Source organism: Calidris pugnax, unplaced genomic scaffold (assembly GCF_001431845.1).
Source record: "Calidris pugnax isolate Ruff unplaced genomic scaffold, ASM143184v1 scaffold270, whole genome shotgun sequence".
In the NCBI taxonomy this organism is placed as follows: domain Eukaryota; kingdom Metazoa; phylum Chordata; class Aves; order Charadriiformes; family Scolopacidae; genus Calidris; species Calidris pugnax.
In genome coordinates, this window is record NW_015091277.1 from 551,946 (window position 1) to 573,637 (window position 21,692).

General features: G+C 47.4%; 1 protein-coding gene across 1 annotated transcript in view; it reads left to right on the top strand.

Moving 5' to 3' along the window:
• Positions 1 to 20,511, top strand: part of DGAT2 (diacylglycerol O-acyltransferase 2) — a 29,271-nt gene extending 8,760 nt beyond the window's left edge. The window contains exons 2-8 of the mRNA XM_014960616.1: positions 812 to 931; positions 1,950 to 2,057; positions 3,048 to 3,118; positions 12,214 to 12,418; positions 16,874 to 17,048; positions 17,973 to 18,175; positions 19,069 to 20,511. Coding sequence (XP_014816102.1) covers positions 812 to 931; positions 1,950 to 2,057; positions 3,048 to 3,118; positions 12,214 to 12,418; positions 16,874 to 17,048; positions 17,973 to 18,175; positions 19,069 to 19,223 — 1,037 coding nt within the window. The 3' untranslated portion in view covers positions 19,224 to 20,511. The remainder of the gene's footprint in view (positions 1 to 811; positions 932 to 1,949; positions 2,058 to 3,047; positions 3,119 to 12,213; positions 12,419 to 16,873; positions 17,049 to 17,972; positions 18,176 to 19,068) is intronic.
• The last annotated feature ends 1,181 nt before the right edge of the window (positions 20,512 to 21,692 follow it).

The following is a 21,692-nucleotide window of genomic DNA, read 5'->3' on the forward strand; positions in this document are numbered from 1 at the left end:
GGCCAGGCTCTCACCACCCTCACACCAAAGAATTTCTTTCTGAGATCTCACCTAAATCTTTCTGTTTGAAGCCATTCCCCCTTGTCCTGTGGCTCCCCTCCCTCATCAAGAGTCCCTCCCCATCTCTCTTGGACCCCCCTGAAGGACTGGAAGGGGCTCTAAGGTCTCCCCAGAGCCTTCTCTTCTCCAGGCTGAGCACCCCCAAATCTCTCAACAGTTTGAAGCTGGGGCATGTGTTAGACCATGTGCCAATGTCCTCTGCACTTTCATGGTCAGGTGAATAGAGGCTTGTTCAGGCAGGAACTGACGTTACCCATTAGTCCCCTCCACCATACTCAAAACAGCTGGAAGTTTGTGGATGGCAACCTTTCCCTTTTCAGGAGGCCTGAAGTCCATGGGAAATACTGGCCTTTGACCAGCCTTGTTCTAAAAGCGCAATGAATGAACATTGATTGAAAACCTCCTGTTTGAAATGAAAGTATTATATCTCTCAAGAGTTTGAAGCTGGGGCATGTGTTAGACCATGTGCCAATGTCCTCTGCACTTTCATGGTCAGGTGAATAGAGGCTTGTTCAGGCAGGAACTGACGTTACCCATTAGTCCCCTCCACCATACTCAAAACAGCTGGAAGTTTGTGGATGGCAACCTTTCCCTTTTCAGGAGGCCTGAAGTCCATGGGAAATACTGGCCTTTGACCAGCCTTGTTCTAAAAGCGCAATGAATGAACATTGATTGAAAACCTCCTGTTTGAAATGAAAGTATTATCTTTGCTCAGTGGGTGACTGTAACTTTATTTCTATTTTATTCTTAGGCACAGGATCGAGCATTCTTTCTGCTCTCCAGGATTTGTTCTGGCTGTCTAAATCCAAAGTAGAAAAACAACTCCAAATTATCTCTGTGCTGCAATGGGTTCTCACTTTCCTTATCATGGGTAAGTAACGTTTTTTGGCTGAAAGCAAAGGTTTTTTTCCCTTTTATTCTGGAAGACTTTTAATGCAAGAATGTTAACTTTTGGATAAGTATTAATTAGTGGATGTGCAGGGTGGCAGGACAGTTCCTGGGGCGTGTGGATAATTGTAGAGCACACTTGGGTAGCTTGATATTTTGGCAATAAATGACTTTACCTGGCCCTAGAAGAACATGGGGACTATGGAAAGACCTAACGATGTTTAGCTTGTGTTTGTGTCTACCACACAAATAGGACTGAAGCAATTGGACATATCTCACCTGACATAGTCATGGGACTGTCCACAGAGAAGAAACTTCTTAGAAGCAACTGATAGCTGATGCAACTGATTGCAACAGGAGTGCCTTCCTCTTGGCTTGGCCTCCCTCCAGGAGGTACCAGAGATGGGCAAGAAGTTTCTTAGACTAGTAAAATAGTGAAGACTGTTTGTCTCTGGGTGATTCTGTTATGAGAAGTCTCGGACTCAATAGGATTGTTGAGAGTTAAACTGAAGAAAGATGCTGATTGCAGTCAGTCAAGCAAGCCTTGCTGTTCGGGCTCAATTTCATTTGTGCTAATATGGCAACATCATTTGTGGGTGGGATCTCTGGAGCGCTGGTGGGATGGCTGGTGTAGAGCTGGTGTAACGTGTGGAAGAAACCCCTTGGAGTGGACCACAAAGAAATCTTGATGCTTGTGAAGTCTCACTCTTGCCTGGTGAAGGAGCTGCCCTACCTGGAGATATTATAGAAGAGAGACCTGGAGGAACCACGAAGGGGAGGGGAGATTGAGGTAGTCCAAAGCAGGTAGCTTGGGAGGAAGCTGTCTCAGCCCTACATAAGGGATTTTTAGCTAAATCCGATTTGATTGAGGATTAATGACATCAGATTGGGACTAAGTTCAGTATAGAAGGGTCAAAAGGCAAGGGGCTCTTAATGCAAGTGTAAATGCAGACCAAAACCTGATGCAACCTTGTTTTCTTCTCTTTCTTGGCCCTATCCAGGTATTGCTTGCACTTTAATCCTCATGTACATACTGTGCACAGATTGCTGGGCGATTGGTGCTCTATATTTAGCCTGGCTGGTATTCGACTGGAATACACCAAAGAAAGGTAAATATTGCCGAATAGATCCTTGCTGTTCAAGTGTCCCTGTCCTCCTGTTTAGACAAAGGGGCACTTCCTTATAGTGGGTGACTTCTCTTCTTGGTGGAACTTGGTTGAATCTGATCAAAAGCTTTATTCAGTGAAGCATATAAATGTCAGCCCTTTGGCACAAGCAGTGACTGCAGGTTTTATTGATGCTGAGGGTAACACAAGACAACATTCACTAATTATCACGCCACTGCTGGTTTTTATCAACATTTTTATAAGGTTGAGGTTTTTCCTCAGGTCGGAGAGATCTACATAAAGATTCAAGACCTTGCTGTCCTCTCCAGCTCTTGCAAAGTTCAGATTGTGGCGTGACTATTAAGATGTGGCTCCTTTATGGAGTTGGTGTTGCTACAAGTGAAGCAGAAAAACTTTTTAGTTCAGAGGACACCCTGTAGAAAGCAGCTCTGAGACCCCACAACCTCAATGGCAACAAGCTTTGATGGCAGCTCCTTTCCTTGACAAATTAACACAATCCTCATTTGCTTCCAGACGGCTAAAATCATAGAATCACAGAACAGCTTGGGTTGGAAGAGACCTTAAAGATCGAGTTCCAACCCCCTGCCATGGGCAGGGACACCTCCCACTAGACCAAGTTGGAGGATTTTGTCATTCATTTTCAGGATTTTCATCCTGAATATCATCAAGGATTTTAACTTTCCTTCCCCAAAAGACGGATCTGAGGTTACCTTGGTGCTCTCTCTAGCTTGAATTGTCCATTGCCCAACTACAACAGAGTATTAAGTTAGATCCTACTCTGAAATGGTTGTCAGGCCTTAATTAGCTTGAAGTACCCTGAAGCTTGGATGGTTCCAGCTGATTTTAGTGAAAGATGCAGGAATAAAACTGATTTCTCTAGTGAGACAGCAAACTATCTGGAGTTCTCTGAGCTTCTTGGTGGGCATCCATGCGGAAAGAAGCTTAAAAAAAAAAAATATATTTTTTTTTCAGGGGGAAGAAGATCCCAATGGGTGAGGAACTGGGCTATATGGAGGTACTTCAGGGATTATTTTCCAATAAGAGTAAGTAACAATTTAACTCTATTTATTGAGACTTAGCTGGTTTAGACCGGCTTGTAATAACCCCCGTGGAGATGATGATGTAGCTCCACTAATCTATCCATGACACTGAACTGTAGGCAGGACATGGCTTATTTACCATTGCCATACTACTGCCTGGAGCAGCTGTGGCTATAAAATCTGAAATGCATCACGGGTGATGGTATCATGACTTGTAGAATGATTTATCACCAGACTTCTTGAGGCAGCCTGCCTTGTACCAGTGAGGCTCCCTATCCATTTCTCCAACTTTTCTTCTGTGCTGCAGCAGCCCTGTGTTATGCCCAGCCCTGCCTCTGTCCCCTTCTTGGAAATCTAGCTCAGTCTTGGCCTTTTTTCCACTTACACCCCAGGGAAGCAATGTATTGGGTAAGGTTAGTTGGGAACTCCATGCACCAAAAGTCCTACCATTTCACTGGGAGCAATAATATCAGCTTTGAAGTCTAGTTTTGGGGAAGGAGGGACTTCCAACAGCAGGAATAGCTCCAGTTCTCCAGGCTATAACTTGCTCACCTTCTCCTTGTATTTTCCCTGCTAGTTCAGGCGTGTTGCAGAGAGACAGGGCTGTCAGTCTGCTCCGGGGACTGCAGAATTAGCTGAAGGACTTGGAAAGCAGAAAGGGCCAAATTCAGCTTGGAGGGAACTTGATCCTCTTTGGAAGGACGCGCAGCTGAAAGGACTATTATGTAAAGCTGTTGGCAGGTTTTATTCAGCCTGAGCAAAAGGGAGGGATCTTTTGATGAGCTACCCTTCCCTAAGATAGTCCAGCCTCAGAAGGCAGTAAGGAATCCAATTCCAGCAAGAAGCCAAAGTGGCATAGACTGGATTCCCCCTTTGCAAAAGTTGCTTGGATTGTCAAGGTGTCTGAACATGCTGCTGGTGAATGTTTTTTCCCCACATTCTTGCTGCTATTAACAGGTAATTCTTGGCAAGTGTAGGTATATGTGGGGAAAAATACACTACAGCTGCACAGGCTGCAAGTGGCTGGTCAACCCAGGTCTTGTAGCTGATGGAGAGTAGAGCGTGCTCTGGTGTTGAAGATGATACTAGAAGACAACATACTATAGCTCTAAGTCCTCAGTACTGCAACAAACCTTGGCTTTTTGACAGGTTTGTTTTGGTTGGAAGGGACCTTAAAGTATTGAGGTCCAACCTCCTGCCATGGACAAGGACACCTCCCACTAGACCAGGTTGCTCCAAGCCCCATCCAGCCTGGTCTTCAACACCTCCAGGGATGGGGCAGCCACAGCTTCTCTGGGCAACCTGGGCCAGTGTCACACCTCCCTCAGAGTGAAAAATTTCTTCCTGAGATCTTTCTCCTGGGGACTTGATTCAAGATGGTCACTAGTAATAGCTGGTCCCCTTGTTTCACCACTCCTTTGATGGCGTATTTAGCCCCTGTCCTCATGGAAACGTGCTCTGTATCAGCTATGCAGGTCAGATCCACTGTGGGTATTAGGTTTGTCAAACAGTTGGGTTGTTCAAGTAGGGTTAGAGATGAGATGGGTTAGATAAACTGAATGTCTCTCCTGTTTTTTAGGTAAATACTTGCTAATTCACACAGTCCATTTGTGAGAACCCCTTCTGGCTGCAATTCCTTTGTCACTAAGGGGGTAGAGTTGTGTGAAGCTTACCAGAGCCCGCTGGTCAATGGTATGCAAAGGGCAGTGCATGAGGGCTGACAGCTGTGGGGTAACTCCTGCACCTGCTATGGAGAAACAGCCAGCTGCCTGTGTGGTCATTAAAACCTGCTACAGGGACCGTGGGGCTGTGAAGTGGTTCGAATTCTGGGACTGAGGTTACAGGATGAAGCACAAATGTAATCTTTTGTAAGGAGTGTTACCAACCACTTAGGTTTGAACTTGCTAAGAGGATGGGAGCTCCTTGGCTGGAGCCCCTCTGCTGGGAGGACAGGCTGAGAGAGTTGGGGGGGTTCAGCCTGGAGAAGAGAAGGCTCTGGGGAGACCTTGGAGCCCCTTCCAGTCCCTTAAAGGGGCTCCAGGAAAGTTAAGGAGGGACTCTTGATCGGGGAGTGGGGCCACAGGATGAGGAATAATGGTCTTAACCTGAAAGAGGGGAGATTGAGATGAGATCTCAAGGAGAAATTCTTTCCTGTGGGGGTGGTGAGAGCCTGGCCCAGGTTGCCCAGAGAAGCTGTGGCTGCCCCATCCCTGGAGGGGTTCAAGGCCAGGTTGGACAGGTCTTCGAGTAACCTGGTCTGGTGGGAGGATTCCCTGCCCAGGGCAGGGGATTGGAACTGCAAGATCTGTAAGGTCCCTTCTAACCCAAACCATTATAAGATAAACTATTTACCTGTCTTCAGACAAGAGGGAGGCTGATCTAGAGATAGCTACTTCTTTAAATCTTCTGTCTGCAAAAATTACCCTTGACTGCATCCTGAATGGTCTGTGTGACGCCTTAGCAGAGCTCTGTTTGTCTCCCTGGCTCGTGGTTTGTTGGGGGTAGTCATCTGCTGCACCTCATCCTGTACCATGAGAACCACAAGAGCAGATGACACCAGTGACGATCTTACCAGTGGCACTTGTTAAACTCAGCCCTTGCAAGCTCCCTGGTGGCTGCAGATCTGAAGGCCAAGGTGTCCTTCTACCAAGCTGGTGTGAGCTTTGTCCTGAGGGTGCAGGCTGGGCCTGGCCAGGCTGAAATGCCACCAGTATTGACTTCTGATGAGGCTGTACGTCAGAACTTGTGGCTGGATCTGCTCCATTCCTCCTTAACTCTACCTGCAGGGCTCAGGCTTGTTTTGTCAGTGTAGCTTCATGAGGAGTAGCCTTGGATTTGACATATTTTTTTAATTATGATTATGCTGCTTCTCCACCTGAGCCAGCAGTACCTCCTAGCCTGAAGCACCAGTAGGACTATTTTATGTGTATCTGGAGATACCAGGTCATGTTTTGTAATACCAGGTGGATTTGAGAACCAGCCTGAATCTGGCTCAATTCCTCAGCGTGAGCAGAGCTTGTCCACATCCACCAGGACTTTGTGCAGCTTCTCTGACAGTAACAAGCTATTTTAGGGCACTAGAAGCTTAAGTTTGTCTGCTGCTTAGTGGCTGGCCTTGCTTTAAGCTAAGCAGTGCATGGAGCAGCTGAGGAAGCTTCCAGTGAGCTAAATCCTGGTGAAGTGCCAGGTAAAGCTGGAGCTCTTGCAGGTGTGTGTGGTGCTGTGAGCCTGTCTGGACTCAACCCCAGTGCTGCAGAGGCAGGGCATGGTCCCAGGGGCCCTCCTCCAGGACATCCGGCTGATCTGAAGGTGTCACAAGGGGAGTGCCACAAGCTAAAGGTCTTCTTTGTGTAAAGAAGCCATCACCAGAGCATGTGAGCACAGCTACTGCTTATCTCTGCAGGTGATAGCACTTCAGATAGCAATGCCTGCAGACCTTTGGCTCACCTGTGTCAAGCAGTGAGCATTTCAGCTGTGTGTGGTGAGACCTTCTGGGTCTCCTGAAGGGTGCCAGAGCAGGGGTGGTTGCAAGATGGTGATGATTTTTTTTGCAGCATTTGTCTTGCCCTCTGTGGATTGTCTGGCTTCTTGGCAAAGCTTCTCACAGAATCACACAGAATGGCAGGGGTTGGAAGGCACCAGTCCAACCCCCTGCCACAGCAGGGTCACCCAGAGCAGGTTGGACAGGAACCCTGAATACCTCCAGAGAAGGAGACTCCACCTTTCTGTGAAGCCTCTTCCAGGGCTTTGCCACCCTCACAGTCTCCAGAGAAGGAGACACCTCCACCTCTCTGGGAAGCCTCTTCCAGGGCTCTGCCACCCTCACAGGAAAGAAGTTCCTCCTCATGTTTAGGTGGAATTTCCTGTGCTCCAGTTTGTGCCTTTTGTTCATCGTCCTGTCACTGGACACTACTGAAAAGAGCCTCATTGTCCTGTCACTGGACACTACTGAAAAGAGCCTGACCCCATCCTTTTCAGAGAATCGTAGAATCATCCAGGTTGGAAGAGACCCTTGGGATCATTGGGTCCAACCATCTACCCTACTCTACAAAGTCCTCCCCTACACCATATCCCTCAGTATCCCTCAGTTGCCACCTTTTGCCACCTGCCCTTTAGATATTTATAGCCACCCCTTTTGCCACCTGCCCTTTAGATATTTATAAGTGTTAAGATCTTCTCTGTCTTCTCCAGGCTGAACAGCCCCAGTTCCCTCAGCTTTTCCTCAGCAGAGAGATGCTCCAGTCCCTCATCACCTTCATAGCTTCTGCTGGACTGTCTCCAGTAGTTCCCTGTCCTTCTTGAACTGGGGGGCCCAGAACTGGACCCAGTGCTCCCGATGCAGCCTAAATTGTCCTTAGCTGTTGTAGGTGACTGACAGAATGGGAACGGAGGCGTTTGCTTCCTATGTGTGATGTAGTCTAGTGGTAATCTTGAGAGCCTGGAGGCGTCTTGGCCTGCGTTGCTGGGAAGGTGAGACCATTTCTTCCATCGTGCTGCTGGGTGTGATGCAGCTAATTGCCATTGTTTGGTGGTTTTGAATTCAGTGGTTTTGCAAGTTTACTTGGCTTGGAGCCTGCAGGATGAGCTCTGACTTTCTACATGCTTCTGTGGTCACTAGACCACTTGTGTTCATCCTGCCATTTGCTGGCTCCTGGTGTTGAGCAGCAGTGTCTCTGCAGTCCCCCTTTCTCCACACAGGAATGTGCTACTTACTCATCCTGTTCCCACAAATAAAATTGGCAGTTCTGTTCTTTGGGCGTATCTGGCACTCAAATATTAACACGAGGTTTTTCTTACCGTAACTGCTCTGCTTTATTGCTTCTGTAGGCAGGCTCAGATCTGTTTAAAGAAATATTACATGCTTCTGTGGTCACTTGTGGTCACTAGACCACTTGTGTTCATCCTGCCCTTTGCTGGCTCCTGGTGCTGAGCAGCAGTGTCTCTGCAGTCCCCCCTTTCTCCACACAGGAATATGCTACTTACTAAAATTGGCAGTTCTGTTCTTTGGGCGTATCTGGCACTCAAATATTAACACGAGGTTTTTCTTACCGTAACTGCTCTGCTTTATTGCTTCTGTAGGCAGGCTCAGATCTGTTTAAAGAAATACATCAGATGGATGGACCTTTGCTCCTGCTCAAACTGGTTTGGTCTCAGACAGCAGCTGGGAACAGGAGTGCTAGTGCAGTGGGGTGAAGGTCCAGCTTCAGCCCCAACAACGTCGTCATCCAGCTCTGTTGTCTCAGGGGAGCACTGAGCCTTCGAGGAGCAGTGTGGGACTGGAGAAGACCTTGAAGGCAAAAGGAAAAAAACCTGTTGGAGGTTCAGAACAGTTGCGAAAGTGCTGTAGCTGTCATTTGACAAAAACTCCTTAGGGCAGCCTGATAAGGCAGCTCAGTGTTTGCTTGTCAAGAGAAAAGGTGCAAGAAAACTAGTTGTGAGTGATCGGCCTCCTAAGGAAGGCTTTGGTCTTGCTCAAGAGTAGAAATAAGTGATTACAGCACCACAGAAATTCCTGGTCCTAGATTAAATTTAGGCAGCAATGAAGGTTTTGCCTTTGGTGTTGACAGGTCAGACCCTGGGCTGAGTCTATGCATTAGCAGATCTAAGACCTGGACTGCTTGTGGATAGGTGCACAAACCTGTCTGATGCCTGGCAGTCTTTGGTGGCCCTGGCTTGACTTGGGTAGAGGAGGATAAGTTCACCTTCTGTGACCCAACTGTTGTGGGACAACCTGTGGAGGGCAGTGGCAGCCTGCGTGAGACAAACTGATGGGGAAAAGCACGTATAGATGAATGCCAGGCTGGCTCTCAGACCTGCAAATCCCTGTCGTGAGCATTTGATTCTCTTTGGGTCTCCAGTGCTGCTCAGATATTCCCCTTCTGCCTTGCCATGGGTGGGCTGTGCAGGTGAGCTGGTTCTCTGCACATTCATAGAATTGCAGGATCATCCAGGTTGGAAGGGACCTTTTAGATCATCTAGCCCAACCATCAACCCATCGCTGACAAACCCACCACTAACCCATGTCCCTCATGCTGACAAAAAGACCACTAACCCATGTCCCTCAGCACCACGTCTGCCCGGCTTTGAAATTCTTCCAGGGTTGGTGACTCCACCAGTACCCTGGACAGCTTGTTCCAATGCTTAATATCCTTTCAAGTGTAAAAAATTTTTCCCCTTCCCTTGTTCCTGCCCTACTTGTCCAAGTGGTGGGTATCACCAACCCTGTGCCTCCATAACAGGAGGTCTTGGAAAGCAAATACAGAGCGATAAGGCAGCAGCTTGGCTGGGGTTCATATGAGATATGCAAGTGATGGGCTCCACTGGGAACTGTGTGTCCTTCCACGTGGTGGAGGGGCTGGAGCAGCGTGCTTGCCAGGGCTGGCAGCAGGAGAACCGCGTGTCTCCTGTATGAGAGCAGATGTGTGGCTCTGCCAAGCTCAGCTCACAAATGCTGGCGTGCTCCAGAGTGACAAGGACAAACCCCCTGTTTCAGGCAGCTTCCTTTTAAAGCAGCTGTGCTCGGTGCAGGTGGAGGATGAGGCTTGAAGTCTGGAAACTTCCACCTGGCTCTGACAAGAACACTAAGGAGAAGTGTCTGCCACTGGTCCAGCCAAGCCACATGTGTCTGTAGCCACCAGGCTTTGAGTCTCTCCTGCAACTGAGCAAGAACTGAGAAATGACTCAAGGGCTGGAGCCCCTCTGCTGTGAGGACAGGCTGAGAGAGTTGGGGGGGTTCAGCCTGAAGAAGAGAAGGCTCTTGGGAGACCTTCAAGCTCCTTCCAGTCCCTCAAGGGGGTCCAAGAGAGATGGGGAGGGCACTCTTGATCAGGGAAGGGAGCCATAACAAGAGGGTAGTGGCTTTAAACTGAAAGAGGGGAGATTGAGATGAGATCTGGGGAAGAAATTCTTTGCTGTGAGGGTGGTGAGAGCCTGGCCCAGGTTGCCCCGAGAAGCTGTGGCTGCCCCATCCCTGGAGGGGTTCAAGGGCAGGTTGGATGGATCTTTGAGCAACCTGGTCTGGTGGGAGGTGTTGGGGGGGTTGGAACTGGATGACCTTTAAAGGTCCCTTCCAACCCAAACCATTCTGTGATTCCATATGGAGGCGTTGCTTACTGTATCAGTACTTTTTTTTTTTCCCCCTCCAGTCTTTCTTGAGGAGTGGTTTCCAGTCTGTAGTCTAGGAGCCCTGTTTGTCCTCACTGGTCAAGGTAGGGTCCTCCCACCCTGGGGAGTGTAAGCAAAGCCATCTTCTAATTGGGCAAGAAGGGAAAGGGGAGAAAGGATGACTTGGTGTGACGCAGGTTGCGGGGTTCTATGGAGCTGCTGCAGCCACAAGCATCTCCACATGCTTCCTGGAGCCCTTTGTGACCTCAAAGCTAGAAGAAAGCCTGGCAAGTCAACTTGCTGAACCCACTGCTGTGTCACGTCTGTAATGCAGCTGCTGTTTTAAATAGCACGAGAGCTGGAGCCTTGTCTAGGGACAGTGGTGGGAACAAGGGGAGGAGAGGATCACATTTCTGGGCACGCTGCTTCGGCGTGTCGCAATGGCACTTCAGCTCCCTGTAGCATGATTCAACAAAACGAACTGGCTTGCCTTCTGCCAAAGCGCTTCTTGGCCAACACAGCGGGGTATGTAATGCTGATGTGACATCTTGAAAATCTGCCCTTTTTTCCCTATAGGAGCTGACGCAGAGCAACCTACGTGTGTAGAATTTGAGAGATGGGGTGCCATTGTTTAGTGTCTCATAGAATCATAGAATGGTTTGGGTTGGAAGGGACCTTAAAGATCATCCAGTTCCAACCCCCTGCCCTGGGCAGGGACACCTCCCACCAGACCAGGTTGCTTCAAGCCCCATCCAGCCTGGCCTTGAACCCCTCCAGGGATGGGGCAGCCACAGCTTCTCTGGGCAACCTGGACCAGTGCCTCACCACCCTCACAAGAAAGAATTTCTTCCTAGTCTCTAATCTAAATCTCCCCTCTTTCAGTTTAAATCCACTACCCCTTTTCCTATGGTTCCCCTCCCTGATCAAGAGTCCCTCCCCATCTTTCCTGTAGCCCCCTTGAGGTACTGGAAAGCTGCTATAACATCTCCCTGGAGCCTTCTCCAGGTTGTGCAACTGGGGCTTGTAGGTCCTGCAAAAACTGGCACCATTGCAGCCTGAAAATGACTGAATTTGATCCCTGCTTCTACAGGGTGATGCAGCACCCCTGTTGTGTGCTTACTCAGACTCATTGTGTGCTGCCAGGGGAAGATGCTCTGATGGAGGGGATGCTGCTGCTACTTATAGCATCAAAACCAGCCTCTGGCAGCAGCTGTAGTAGGGCATAGGTTGTGCTGTGCACGCCTGAGACAGCTCTTGGAGTGTCCATGCTGTGCAAACAGATGAGTAAACAGTTAGGAATATTGCACAACCCCAAACCAACATGATTACCGCTCCCGGAGCGTGTCCTGCAGAAATCAGAGCACTGCTGTGGCCAGCAAGACACTTGAGTGCCTTGTTGGCCCTTTGGCAGGTAGACCTCTTGAAAGGAGGGATAGTTTCCAGTGGCAAGCCACGCTTCTGCACACTTTCCCTCTTGGAGTATGGCCAGCAGGCGTGTTAAGTGGCTGGGTCGTTTTTTTTTAGGTATTAAGCAAACTTGCCTCTCTTATGGAAGACTGATTTGTCATCTTTTCCCCCCTCACCCTGGGATACGGGCCACTAATGGGCTGAGAGAAGGCCTGGAAAGGAGGCGTAGCTGTGGCTATAGGGCCGTGAAGAACTTGGTTGGTTTGGGCAAGAGGCTTGCAAGAATCCCTTTGGGAGGAGTAGAGAAACAAAGGGCACAGGCTACTGCAACCCAACCCCTATTCCTGCTTGGCTGGTGCTTGTCTTGTGTGGAAGATCAGCCTGTTTATTCTGCTCCCTCTGCTTGGGGAACTGAGTCAAAGTGGCTGCTCTTACCACAGCCTCTGAAATCCAGGACAGCTCATACCCCCAACCCTTGGGCTGTTCTCCCTAGTGGGAAAAGGTACAGAAGCTGGGGACTTTTTTTTTCTACCCTTTTTATTACCTGAAAATATGTCTTCATGTGAGCTTGCTATTTTCTTTCCTAGCTGGTGAAAACCCACAATCTGCTGACCACCAGGAATTACATTTTTGGGTACCATCCACATGGCATCATGGGCTTGGGTGCCTTCTGCAACTTCAGCACAGAGGCCACGGGTGTGAGCCAGAAATTCCCTGGGATCCGACCATACCTTGCAACCCTGGCTGGGAATTTCAGGATGCCCATTTTGAGGGACTACTTAATGTCTGGTGGTAAGTTCAAGAGCACTTTGTCCTCCTACTCATGCCCTTGCCTCTGAGCTGTCTTTCTCTCTTTCAAATGAAAAGCTGTGGCAGAAGCTCATATAACCACTTCTCTCTGGTGGCATCACACAAACGTTGCCTTCATGCAGTTGTCAAGAGGAAGCAGTGAATAAATGTGACTAGTTTGGGCTGTGGGGACTCCTGCTCCTCTGCATTTGTCCTTAACTCAAGGATACTGTTGTTCAAAGGCATGGTAAAGATACCTGGCATCTGTACTTGTGGGAGTGGAAGATGGAGACATGGAAGTAGGTTATCCTCATTATCATTAGGAGGTACTGGTAGATGAAGAAGTCACACTAACTGAAAATATAAAGTATTCATTAGCCTTTGAAATATGAATACTGTGGCTAGCTCTGCTCATGGGCTCAGTACTAGATGAGCCCTTGTGCATCTAGGTCTTATGGTGATGACAGACACCCTCTTCACCTAACCACGTTTTTAGGTGCCTGCCAGGAGTAAAGAGTCTGGGGCACTGCATGGTTTCAGCTGTTTGAAGAGTCCCTTCCCTGAGAAGATGGGTCAGGCAGATCACAGGCAGTGATAGAAATTTGCTGAATGACATTAATAGGTCTGTTCTAATGGATTCCAGTATTTTAACGATGGGGGGCTTGTAGGTTGTGACTGGGCAGAGAAAGCAGCGTTGACAGCCACAAGGAACAGTGTTCCTGCATGGCCTGAGCTTCTCTTCAGAGTGAGGATGCCCGTTGGTTAGAAAGATGAGGAAATAGCATTTGAAGACCATGAACTGAACAGTCTAATACCCTGTTTGCTGTTACTGGAACAGATTCACCAATAAATGACTTTAAAATAAAATAGGTATCTTAATATAGTGTTTTGGCTGCATCTTGACTCATGGCTAGGGAGAGGACAGGAGTAGCTGTACTTGGCTCTGGCTTGCTAGGTTTGACTGTTTCCAAGATTACTGCCTTAATTTGGTGAGCAAGAGGAAAACTAACTGGATTTGGTGGGAAAAAAAAAAAAGGTGGTTTTCCCTGCCTAGGAAGGGCAGTATCTCAAACAGGTTTCTATCTTCCTGCACCAGGTGGAAGTTGCTGTGTGAAGTCTGTCATTCCCATGATTTGTGAATTACACAGGACAGCAGTGCACAAGAAGTTGGAAACTGCTTTCTAGTTTGTGTTGTTTAAGTTTCCATGCATTGCTACCCTTCTTATATTTAAAAAAAAAAATATTCAATCTCCTCAAGATGACCAGTAGACAAATCTTGGGGCCAAGCAGAGCTGCTTCCCTCTTTTTGGAAAGAAGGTGGGAGTAGGCATTAACACCACCATGGCTGTCTTGGCTGTCCCTTAGCAGTACAGTTAAATCAGTGGGGAAATTCTGCTTCCTCTGTACTTTAGGATTTAAGCAAGACCAGAGCTGTGATCTCGGTGTTCCTGCATGGCCTGAGCTTCTCCTCAGAGTGAGGATGCCCATCGGTTAGAAAGATGAGGGAATAGCATTTGAAGACCATGAACTGAACAGTCTAATACCCTGTTTGCTGTTACTGGAACAGATTCACCAATAAATGACTTGAAAATGGCTATCTTAATATAGCATTTTGGCTGCATCTTGACTCACGGCTAGGGAGAGGATAGGAGTAGCTGTACTTGGCTCTGGCTTGCTAGGTTTGACTGTTTCCAAGATTACTGCCTTAATTTGGTGAGCAAGAGGAAAACTAACTGGATTTGGTGGAAAAAAAAAAAAAGGTGGTTTTCCCTGCCTAGGAAGGGCAGTATCTCAAACAGGTTTCTATCTTCCTGCACCAGGTGGAAGTTGCTGTGTGAAGTCTGTCATTCCCATGATTTGTGAATTACACAGGACAGCAGTGCACAAGAAGTTGGAAACTGCTTTCTAGTTTGTGTTGTTTAAGTTTCCATGCATTGCTACCCTTCTTATATTTAAAAAAAAAAATATTCAATCTCCTCAAGATGACCAGTAGACAAATCTTGGGGCCAAGCAGAGCTGCTTCCCTCTTTTTGGAAAGAAGGTGGGAGTAGGCATTAACACCACCATGGCTGTCTTGGCTATCCCTTAGCAGTACAATTAAATCACTGGGGAAATTCTGCTTCCTCTGTACTTCAGGATTTAAGCAAGACCAGAGCTGTGATCTCTTGGACAAAGTTAACTTTCCGAAAGCCATCGTTGCTCTTCACTTTTCCTGTACTGGAACTTGAGACTGTCACTAAAAAGGCTTTAACATCACTTGGGAAGTGCTGATAGTTCCCTCAATCCTTAATTTTGTGGATGAAACACTTCAAGTGAAATCCTAACTCATATTACTGTACCAATACACCTGTCTAATACCCTGTTTGCTGTTACTGGAACAGATTCACCAATAAATGACTTTAAAATAAAATAGGTATCTTAATATAGTGTTTTGGCTGCATCTTGACTCATGGCTAGGGAGAGGACAGGAGTAGCTGTACTTGGCTCTGGCTTGCTAGGAAGTCTGTCATTCCCATAATTTATGAATTAGACAGGACAGCAGTGCACAAGAAGTTGGGAACTGCTTTCTAGTTTGTGTTGCTTAAGTTTCCATGCATTGCTACCCTTCCTATATTTAAAAAAAAACAAAACCATGTTCAATCTCCTCAAGATGACCAGTAGACAAATGAAGTCTGTCATTCCCATGATTTGTGAATTACACAGGACAGCAGTGCACAAGAAGTTGGAAACTGCTTTCTAGTTTGTGTTGTTTAAGTTTCCATGCATTGCTACCCTTCTTATATTTAAAAAAAAAAATATTCAATCTCCTCAAGATGACCAGTAGACAAATCTTGGGGCCAAGCAGAGCTGCTTCCCTCTTTTTGGAAAGAAGGTGGGAGTAGGCATTAACACCACCATGGCTGTCTTGGCTATCCCTTAGCAGTACAATTAAATCACTGGGGAAATTCTGCTTCCTCTGTACTTTAGGATTTAAGCAAGACCAGAGCTGTGATCTCTTGGACAAAGTTAACTTTCCGAAAGCCATCATTGCTCTTCGCTTTTCCTGTACTGGAACTTAAGAATGTCACTAAAAAGGCTTTAACATCACTTGGGAAGTGCTGATAGTTCCCTCAATCCTTAATTTTGTGGATGAAACACTTCAAGTGAAATCCTAACTAATATTACTGTATCAATAGACCTACTTAGTTGGTTTGCAACCAATTCTTGTGTATTATAATGTTTTATAGCTTACTAGACATTAGAGCTACAGCAGGGAACCTCCAGGGCACAAGGACATATCACATTTACACAGTATATAGGATTTTCTGGCTAAAGAGCGTGATTCTGCAATTGCTGCTTGTCTGCATGTCTCATTGCATTTCCTGGAGGAAGAATTTCAGTGCTGTGAGCAGTAGTAATCTCCTTCTGCCTACAAGTGTGAAATGGTTGAGCATAAATCTGTGCCGCCCTGTTAGTGGGGTGTGAAGCCAGACTGAGCCTTGATAGGGAGAACAGGAGAAGTAAGAAAGCTTCTGACTGTCCTAAGGAGCAGCAAGCATGGCAGCTGGAAGAAAGGTGGAAGAAATTAGGTTTTTCATCATCAAATCCAGCTGATCTGTCTTACGCGAGGTGGTCTGGAGCTGGGACTGGTGGTGACCTTGATGCCTGGACACACATGAAGGCTTGCAGACTCACCCTGTGTAATTCCACAGGACCCATTCATCATTTTAGTTCTTGGTTCGAGCGATGACTACCATGAGATATGCAGAATCAGCTTCTAAAATTAAATTGTGTAATACTGCCCTTCCCAGTGCAATGACCTGAAGTACCCAACGCAGCTCAGAGATGGATGGGAATGTAAATGATGGCATCCCCCTTCTCCTTGGCTGATCCTGGCCAAAAATGTGAGGCATGAGCAAGCTCTGGCAACAACTGTAGGATTAAAGCATGAGTTTCAGGAGTAGAGAGTCAAACTTAGCATTTTTTAGAGCAATGGAATTAAAATTAAAGGGTCTCTCTTTGACTGGGCTGAATGGTGAGATCCTTGGAGTGAGGCCTGATGTTTTAAGGCAGGGATTGCTTTGTAAAGCTGAAGTGCTGTGACTGGTAGTGCAGTCCTGTCCCTTCTAGTGTGGGGCAGAAGGAAAGACCTTTCCAGGCTTTCAACTCAGAGTATGGACTCATTTCAGAGTATGGAGTTGGTGGAGTTTGTCTATGACCAAATCTAGTGCTGTCCAGGTCTATTAGCTGCTTGTTTAGTTGAGGAACCAGCTCAAACAGCTCTAGGACCACAGGGAGGCAACCAAGGCACAAACATTTTGTATGGCTGGTGTCTTCAGGGTCATCTTGATCTTGCAGCTCAAACAGCTCTAGGACCACAGGGAGGCAACCAAGGCACAAACATTTTGTATGGCTGGTGTCTTCAGGGTCATCTTGATCTTGCAGCTTGACCCTCATATCTCTCTCCTGGATATGCAGGTATATGTCCTGTGAACCGTGACAGCATCGACTACATCTTGTCCAAGAATGGCAGTGGCAATGCCATCATCATCGTGGTCGGAGGGGCAGCGGAGTCCCTGAACTGCACCCCGGGGAAGAACTCTGTGACGCTGAAAAACCGGAAAGGATTTGTGAAACTGGCTCTACGGCACGGGTAAGAGGTGACCTCAAGGCCAGAGCAATACTGTGATGTCTTGGATGGATTTTCCTTTCTGTGGTCTTGCTGTGTTGTGTGGATGACCATCCAGAGCATCAGACACATGAGTCTGCCCTCTGCCTTCTGCCTTGAGCAGGGGACAGGGTAGGAAGAGGCTTCCAAGTCTGTCCTCTGCCTTCTGCATCGAGCAGGGGACAGGGTAGGAAGAGGCTTCCAAGGCTACGGAGAGGCAGGTATCCTGCCTGGGGCACTACCTATGCAGCCCCTGCAATCTCCAGGGATCCCTTGTGTCTGAAATGAGATGTCCATCAAAAACCAGATATGAGAATATACAGAATCATAGAATGGTTAGAGTTGGAAGATGAGAACATATAAAATCATAGAATACTTAGAGTTGGAAGGGACCTTAAAGACCACCAAATTCCAACCCCATGCCGTGAACAGGGACACCTCCCACCAGACCAGGCTGCTCAAAGCCTTGTCCAGCCTGGCCTTGAACCCCTCCAGGGATGGGGCAGCCACAGCTTCTCTGGGCAACCTGTTCCAGTGTCTCACCACCCTCACAGTAAATAATTTCTCCCTAATATCTAATCTAAATCTCCTCTCTTTCAATTTAAAACCATTCCCCCTCATCCTATCACTACATACCCTGACAAAGAGTCCCTCCCCAAGAAGCAGTGCCTGACTGGGTAGTGTTTCATGGGCCCGTTGCCCAACAGTCCTCTTGCATGCCTTAAAAGTATATCTACAATATGTCATGTGTTGGCTGACTTCTATCAGCACCTTGTGCTGCAGACAAAGCTCTGGCCAATAAAATCTGCGAATGTGTAGCCTGAAAAGAGTGCAGGGCAGTGAGTGTGGTGCTGTAGTATCGACCGCAGACCAGGGGTGTGGGGTCCTAACCTCTTTCCAACTTTCTAGTGCGGACTTGGTTCCTGTCTACTCCTTTGGGGAGAACGAAGTGTACAAGCAGGTGATCTTCGAGGAGGGTTCCTGGGGAAGATGGGTTCAGAAGAAGTTTCAGAAGCACATTGGCTTTGCTCCGTGCATCTTTCACGGCCGAGGCCTCTTCTCCTCCAACACCTGGGGCTTGTTACCTTACTCCAAGCCCATCACTACTGTTGGTAAGGTCTTGGTACAAACATGCTTTGTGCTTCTTTAGTTAGTAGCATACCTGAATCTATGCCATACACCTACTCCAGCTTGGTCTTGGAGTCTCGAATATAAAGCTCTATTTTCCCTTCTATATAAAACCTTCCAGCACATCTGGGAATGAGCTAGAAGAGTTTCCAGAGGCTACAAGCCTTCCATTGTGCTCTACTGCCAGACAGTTTTGCAAGTGAGCTTTTTTTTGGGAGGGGGTGGGGAATGCTGTAGCTGCTACCTTCTTGGGTCTTGGATGGCTAAAGTCAGAAGCAGTCTGTCCCACCCACTCCCAGGACTGGCAGTGTGATGCTGTCTGATAGCTGAGTTTTAAAGCCAAGCCTAAAATTTGTCGTAGAGTCTTTCAACCCAAAGCAGATGGGCTTTGAGGGAGAGGAAAAAGTGGGTTTTTTTCTGCTTCTGCACTGTGTTTAGGGGAATACACAAGAACTGCAGCTTTTAGTCTTGGTTCCTATTAGTTGAGGAGGGATTTATCACTCTGCTGTAAACAGAAGCAAGTGGGACTTCCCAGTCACTGTTGGTGCTTGTGTAGCTAAAATGGCGACAAAAGCCTAGCAAAACTGGGAGGAACTGGGTAAACCTCTGCTAGAATGGCAAGCTGTGCTATGCTGGGATGGATGTGCTGAATTGGTGTAGCTGTACAAACCTCTGCTAGAATGGCTGAATGAAGAATTCTAGAATGCTAGAAAAGCTGTGCTATGCTGGGATGGATGTGCTGAATTGGTGTAGCTGTGGTCATAGAAGACAAATCTCCAGGCTGTACAGAGCATTCAAGTAGCTGTGGCCATAGAGGACAAATCTCCAGGCTGTACAGAGCATTCAACCTAATATGGATCTTTCCCTTTTTCATCAGTTGGGGAGCCCATCACCATCCCCAAAATCGATAATCCCTCCCAGAAGGAAGTGGACTTCTACCACAGCATATACGTGGACGCCCTGATCAAACTCTTTGACAAGTATAAAAGCAAATTTGGCCTGCCAGAGACTGAGGTCTTGGAAGTCAACTGAAGGGACTGGCTCAGCAGCACCTCCTTCTCTCAGAATCAGCACGTCTTCTCCAGGAGTCCAAGCTGTCATCGTGTACTTGAAAGCATGTGTGGGTGTCTGTGTCTTTGAAAGAAAGTGTTTAAAGTATTGCTAGACCACTTTTTAAAAATAATGATAATTAAAAAAAAAAAGGCTTTACTTTGGATAAATCCCGTTACAGATGTCTTTCTATCCAAAAAAAAAAGCACAACTCCCCATTGCTGTGAGGATGTGGATGGGGGAAATGATTGCCTCTGTAATCTGCTGTATAATAATGCTGCTGAATTGCCAGCAGTGGATTAGAAGCATTCCTGCAGCTACTGTACCCACTAACAGAAGCTATTTTGGGAGAGTAGGATCCATCTGGTTTTCAGTCGAAAAAGCAGCAGGTTTGACTTGACTGGGACAGCAGCATTACAGGCGTGTTGCACAAGAGCCGTGTCGAGACACGCTTACGTAGCACAAGGGCATTTCTGCTTTGGAAAAAGCCCCTTCTGATAGCACAGACAAGGCTGCCAAACCTCCCCCTGGTGTGGCACCTGCCGTGGACGGTGCAGGCAACCAAAGGAGATGAGTCCGGTGGTCCTCAATCCATAGTGAAGTGGATGCTTTGATGGCTTCACCACTTTGTATTTTGAATGTCACTTTAGAAGCAGGTCCGTCCCAGGTGCTGCTCGCTGGAAATATGGGACTCCTTCATAGCCACCAAACTCCATGGATGAGTTCTAGGAGTGATGGGATGGTGCAATTGTGTGGCCCTGGTGTCGCAGACCCTTTAGGGTAGCCCATAGGGGGTAAACGCAGTGGGAACTACTCATGCAAGCGTTTTGGATCCCAAAAGCATTTGGGGAAAGCTAGGAGCAACTTCTGCCCAAAGATGGCTTTTAAATATTCCGTCCAGTGAATGTAAAGGAGTAGCCTTTCCACGCATAGGATCTAAAGTGAGTGACTTTTTTTAAAGTGTTTATAAAATGTTTACGTGGATGTTAACACTGCTTGTAGTGAGATTTCTTCAGAGTACAATGTGTTTATGTATAAACCTGAAACATTGCACTACTTGCATGTCTGACCTGCCTTTTTTCAACGGTTCAGTTGAGTGTATTTTGAGCTCCAAAATGTGCCTTTCTTCCACGCAAGAGGACGGTACTTCACATTCCTGGAATCTTGCCTCTAAAGACAAAAACGTTCATCTGTCATATCTGATAGACTATTGTATTACAGAGTATCAATTTTTGTACAAATTTCTAGAAATAAACTTGGGCAAAAATGGTGGGCTGCTTTGGTCTCTTTGGTGTTTGCAGTGCTCTGTGGATGGGTTCATGTCACAGCAATTGCTTGTGGGATTGAAGCTCTCCCTTGGCTTTTTTGGGGGGAGAAAACTGGGCTATTTGTCCAAAAATATATCCACACTTGTGTGGATCTACTTGTGGAGATCAGTACTTGTGGAGTACTGTGTCCAGTTCTGGGCACCCTGGTTCAAGGACAGGGAACTGCTGGAGAGGGTACAGCAGAGGACAACAAAGATGATGAGGGGCCTGGAGCATCTCGCCTACAAGGAAAGACTGAGAGACTTGGGTCTTTTTAGTCTAGAGAAGAGAAGACTGAGGGGGGATTGGATCAACATCTAGAAATTCTTAAAGGGTGGGTGTCAAGAGGATGGGGCCAGTCTTTTTCAGTGGGGCCCAGGGATAAGAGGTGATGGGCACAAACTTGTACGTAAGAAGTTCCACCTAAACATGAGGGGGAACTCCTTCACTTTGAGGGTGGCAGAGCCCTGGAAGAGGCTGCCCAGAGAGGTGGTGGAGTCTCCTTTGCTGGAGATAGTCAAAACCTGCCCAGACACATTCCTGTGGGACCTGCTCTGGCAGGGGGTTGGACTGGATGATCTCCAGAGGTCCCTTCCAACCTCTACCATTCTGTCATCTGCACTGTCCCTGCCTGGGATACCCAGGGTAGGCTAAGCAAATCTTTGTGGTTTAAGGGCAGGTTTTGCCTGTGAGGGTTTAAGGAGCTCGATCTTTAGACCTCCTTTACTGAGCAGGTACAGAAAGTTCATGCCCTATTGCTCCTTTCAGCAAATTACATTGGGTTTTGTTGCTGCCTGGCAGACAAAGAGTTGGATTCCATCCCTGGTCCTGGCCAGCTCTTGTCCATCTATAACTGGGGGTGCAAAGTGCTCCAGAAATAACACATGTTGCTCTAAAGTTCATGCAGGCTCTTAGTAACGAGTGAGGGTTTAACCTGTTCTCTCTTGGGCTGGGGTTGGCCTGTGAGCTGTGGAAGTGGTCCATCACTGCTGGCTGACTTTCACAGGCTGACACTGCCCTCCTTCAAGGAGAAAGCCAAATTTATTCTTTGCCCTTTTTCAGGCTTTGCTGGCAGAGTTTGGAAGTCTCCTGCCCCAGAAGATAAACCCGGTGTATTGTCTCTTCCCCTTCTCCTCCCCCCTAG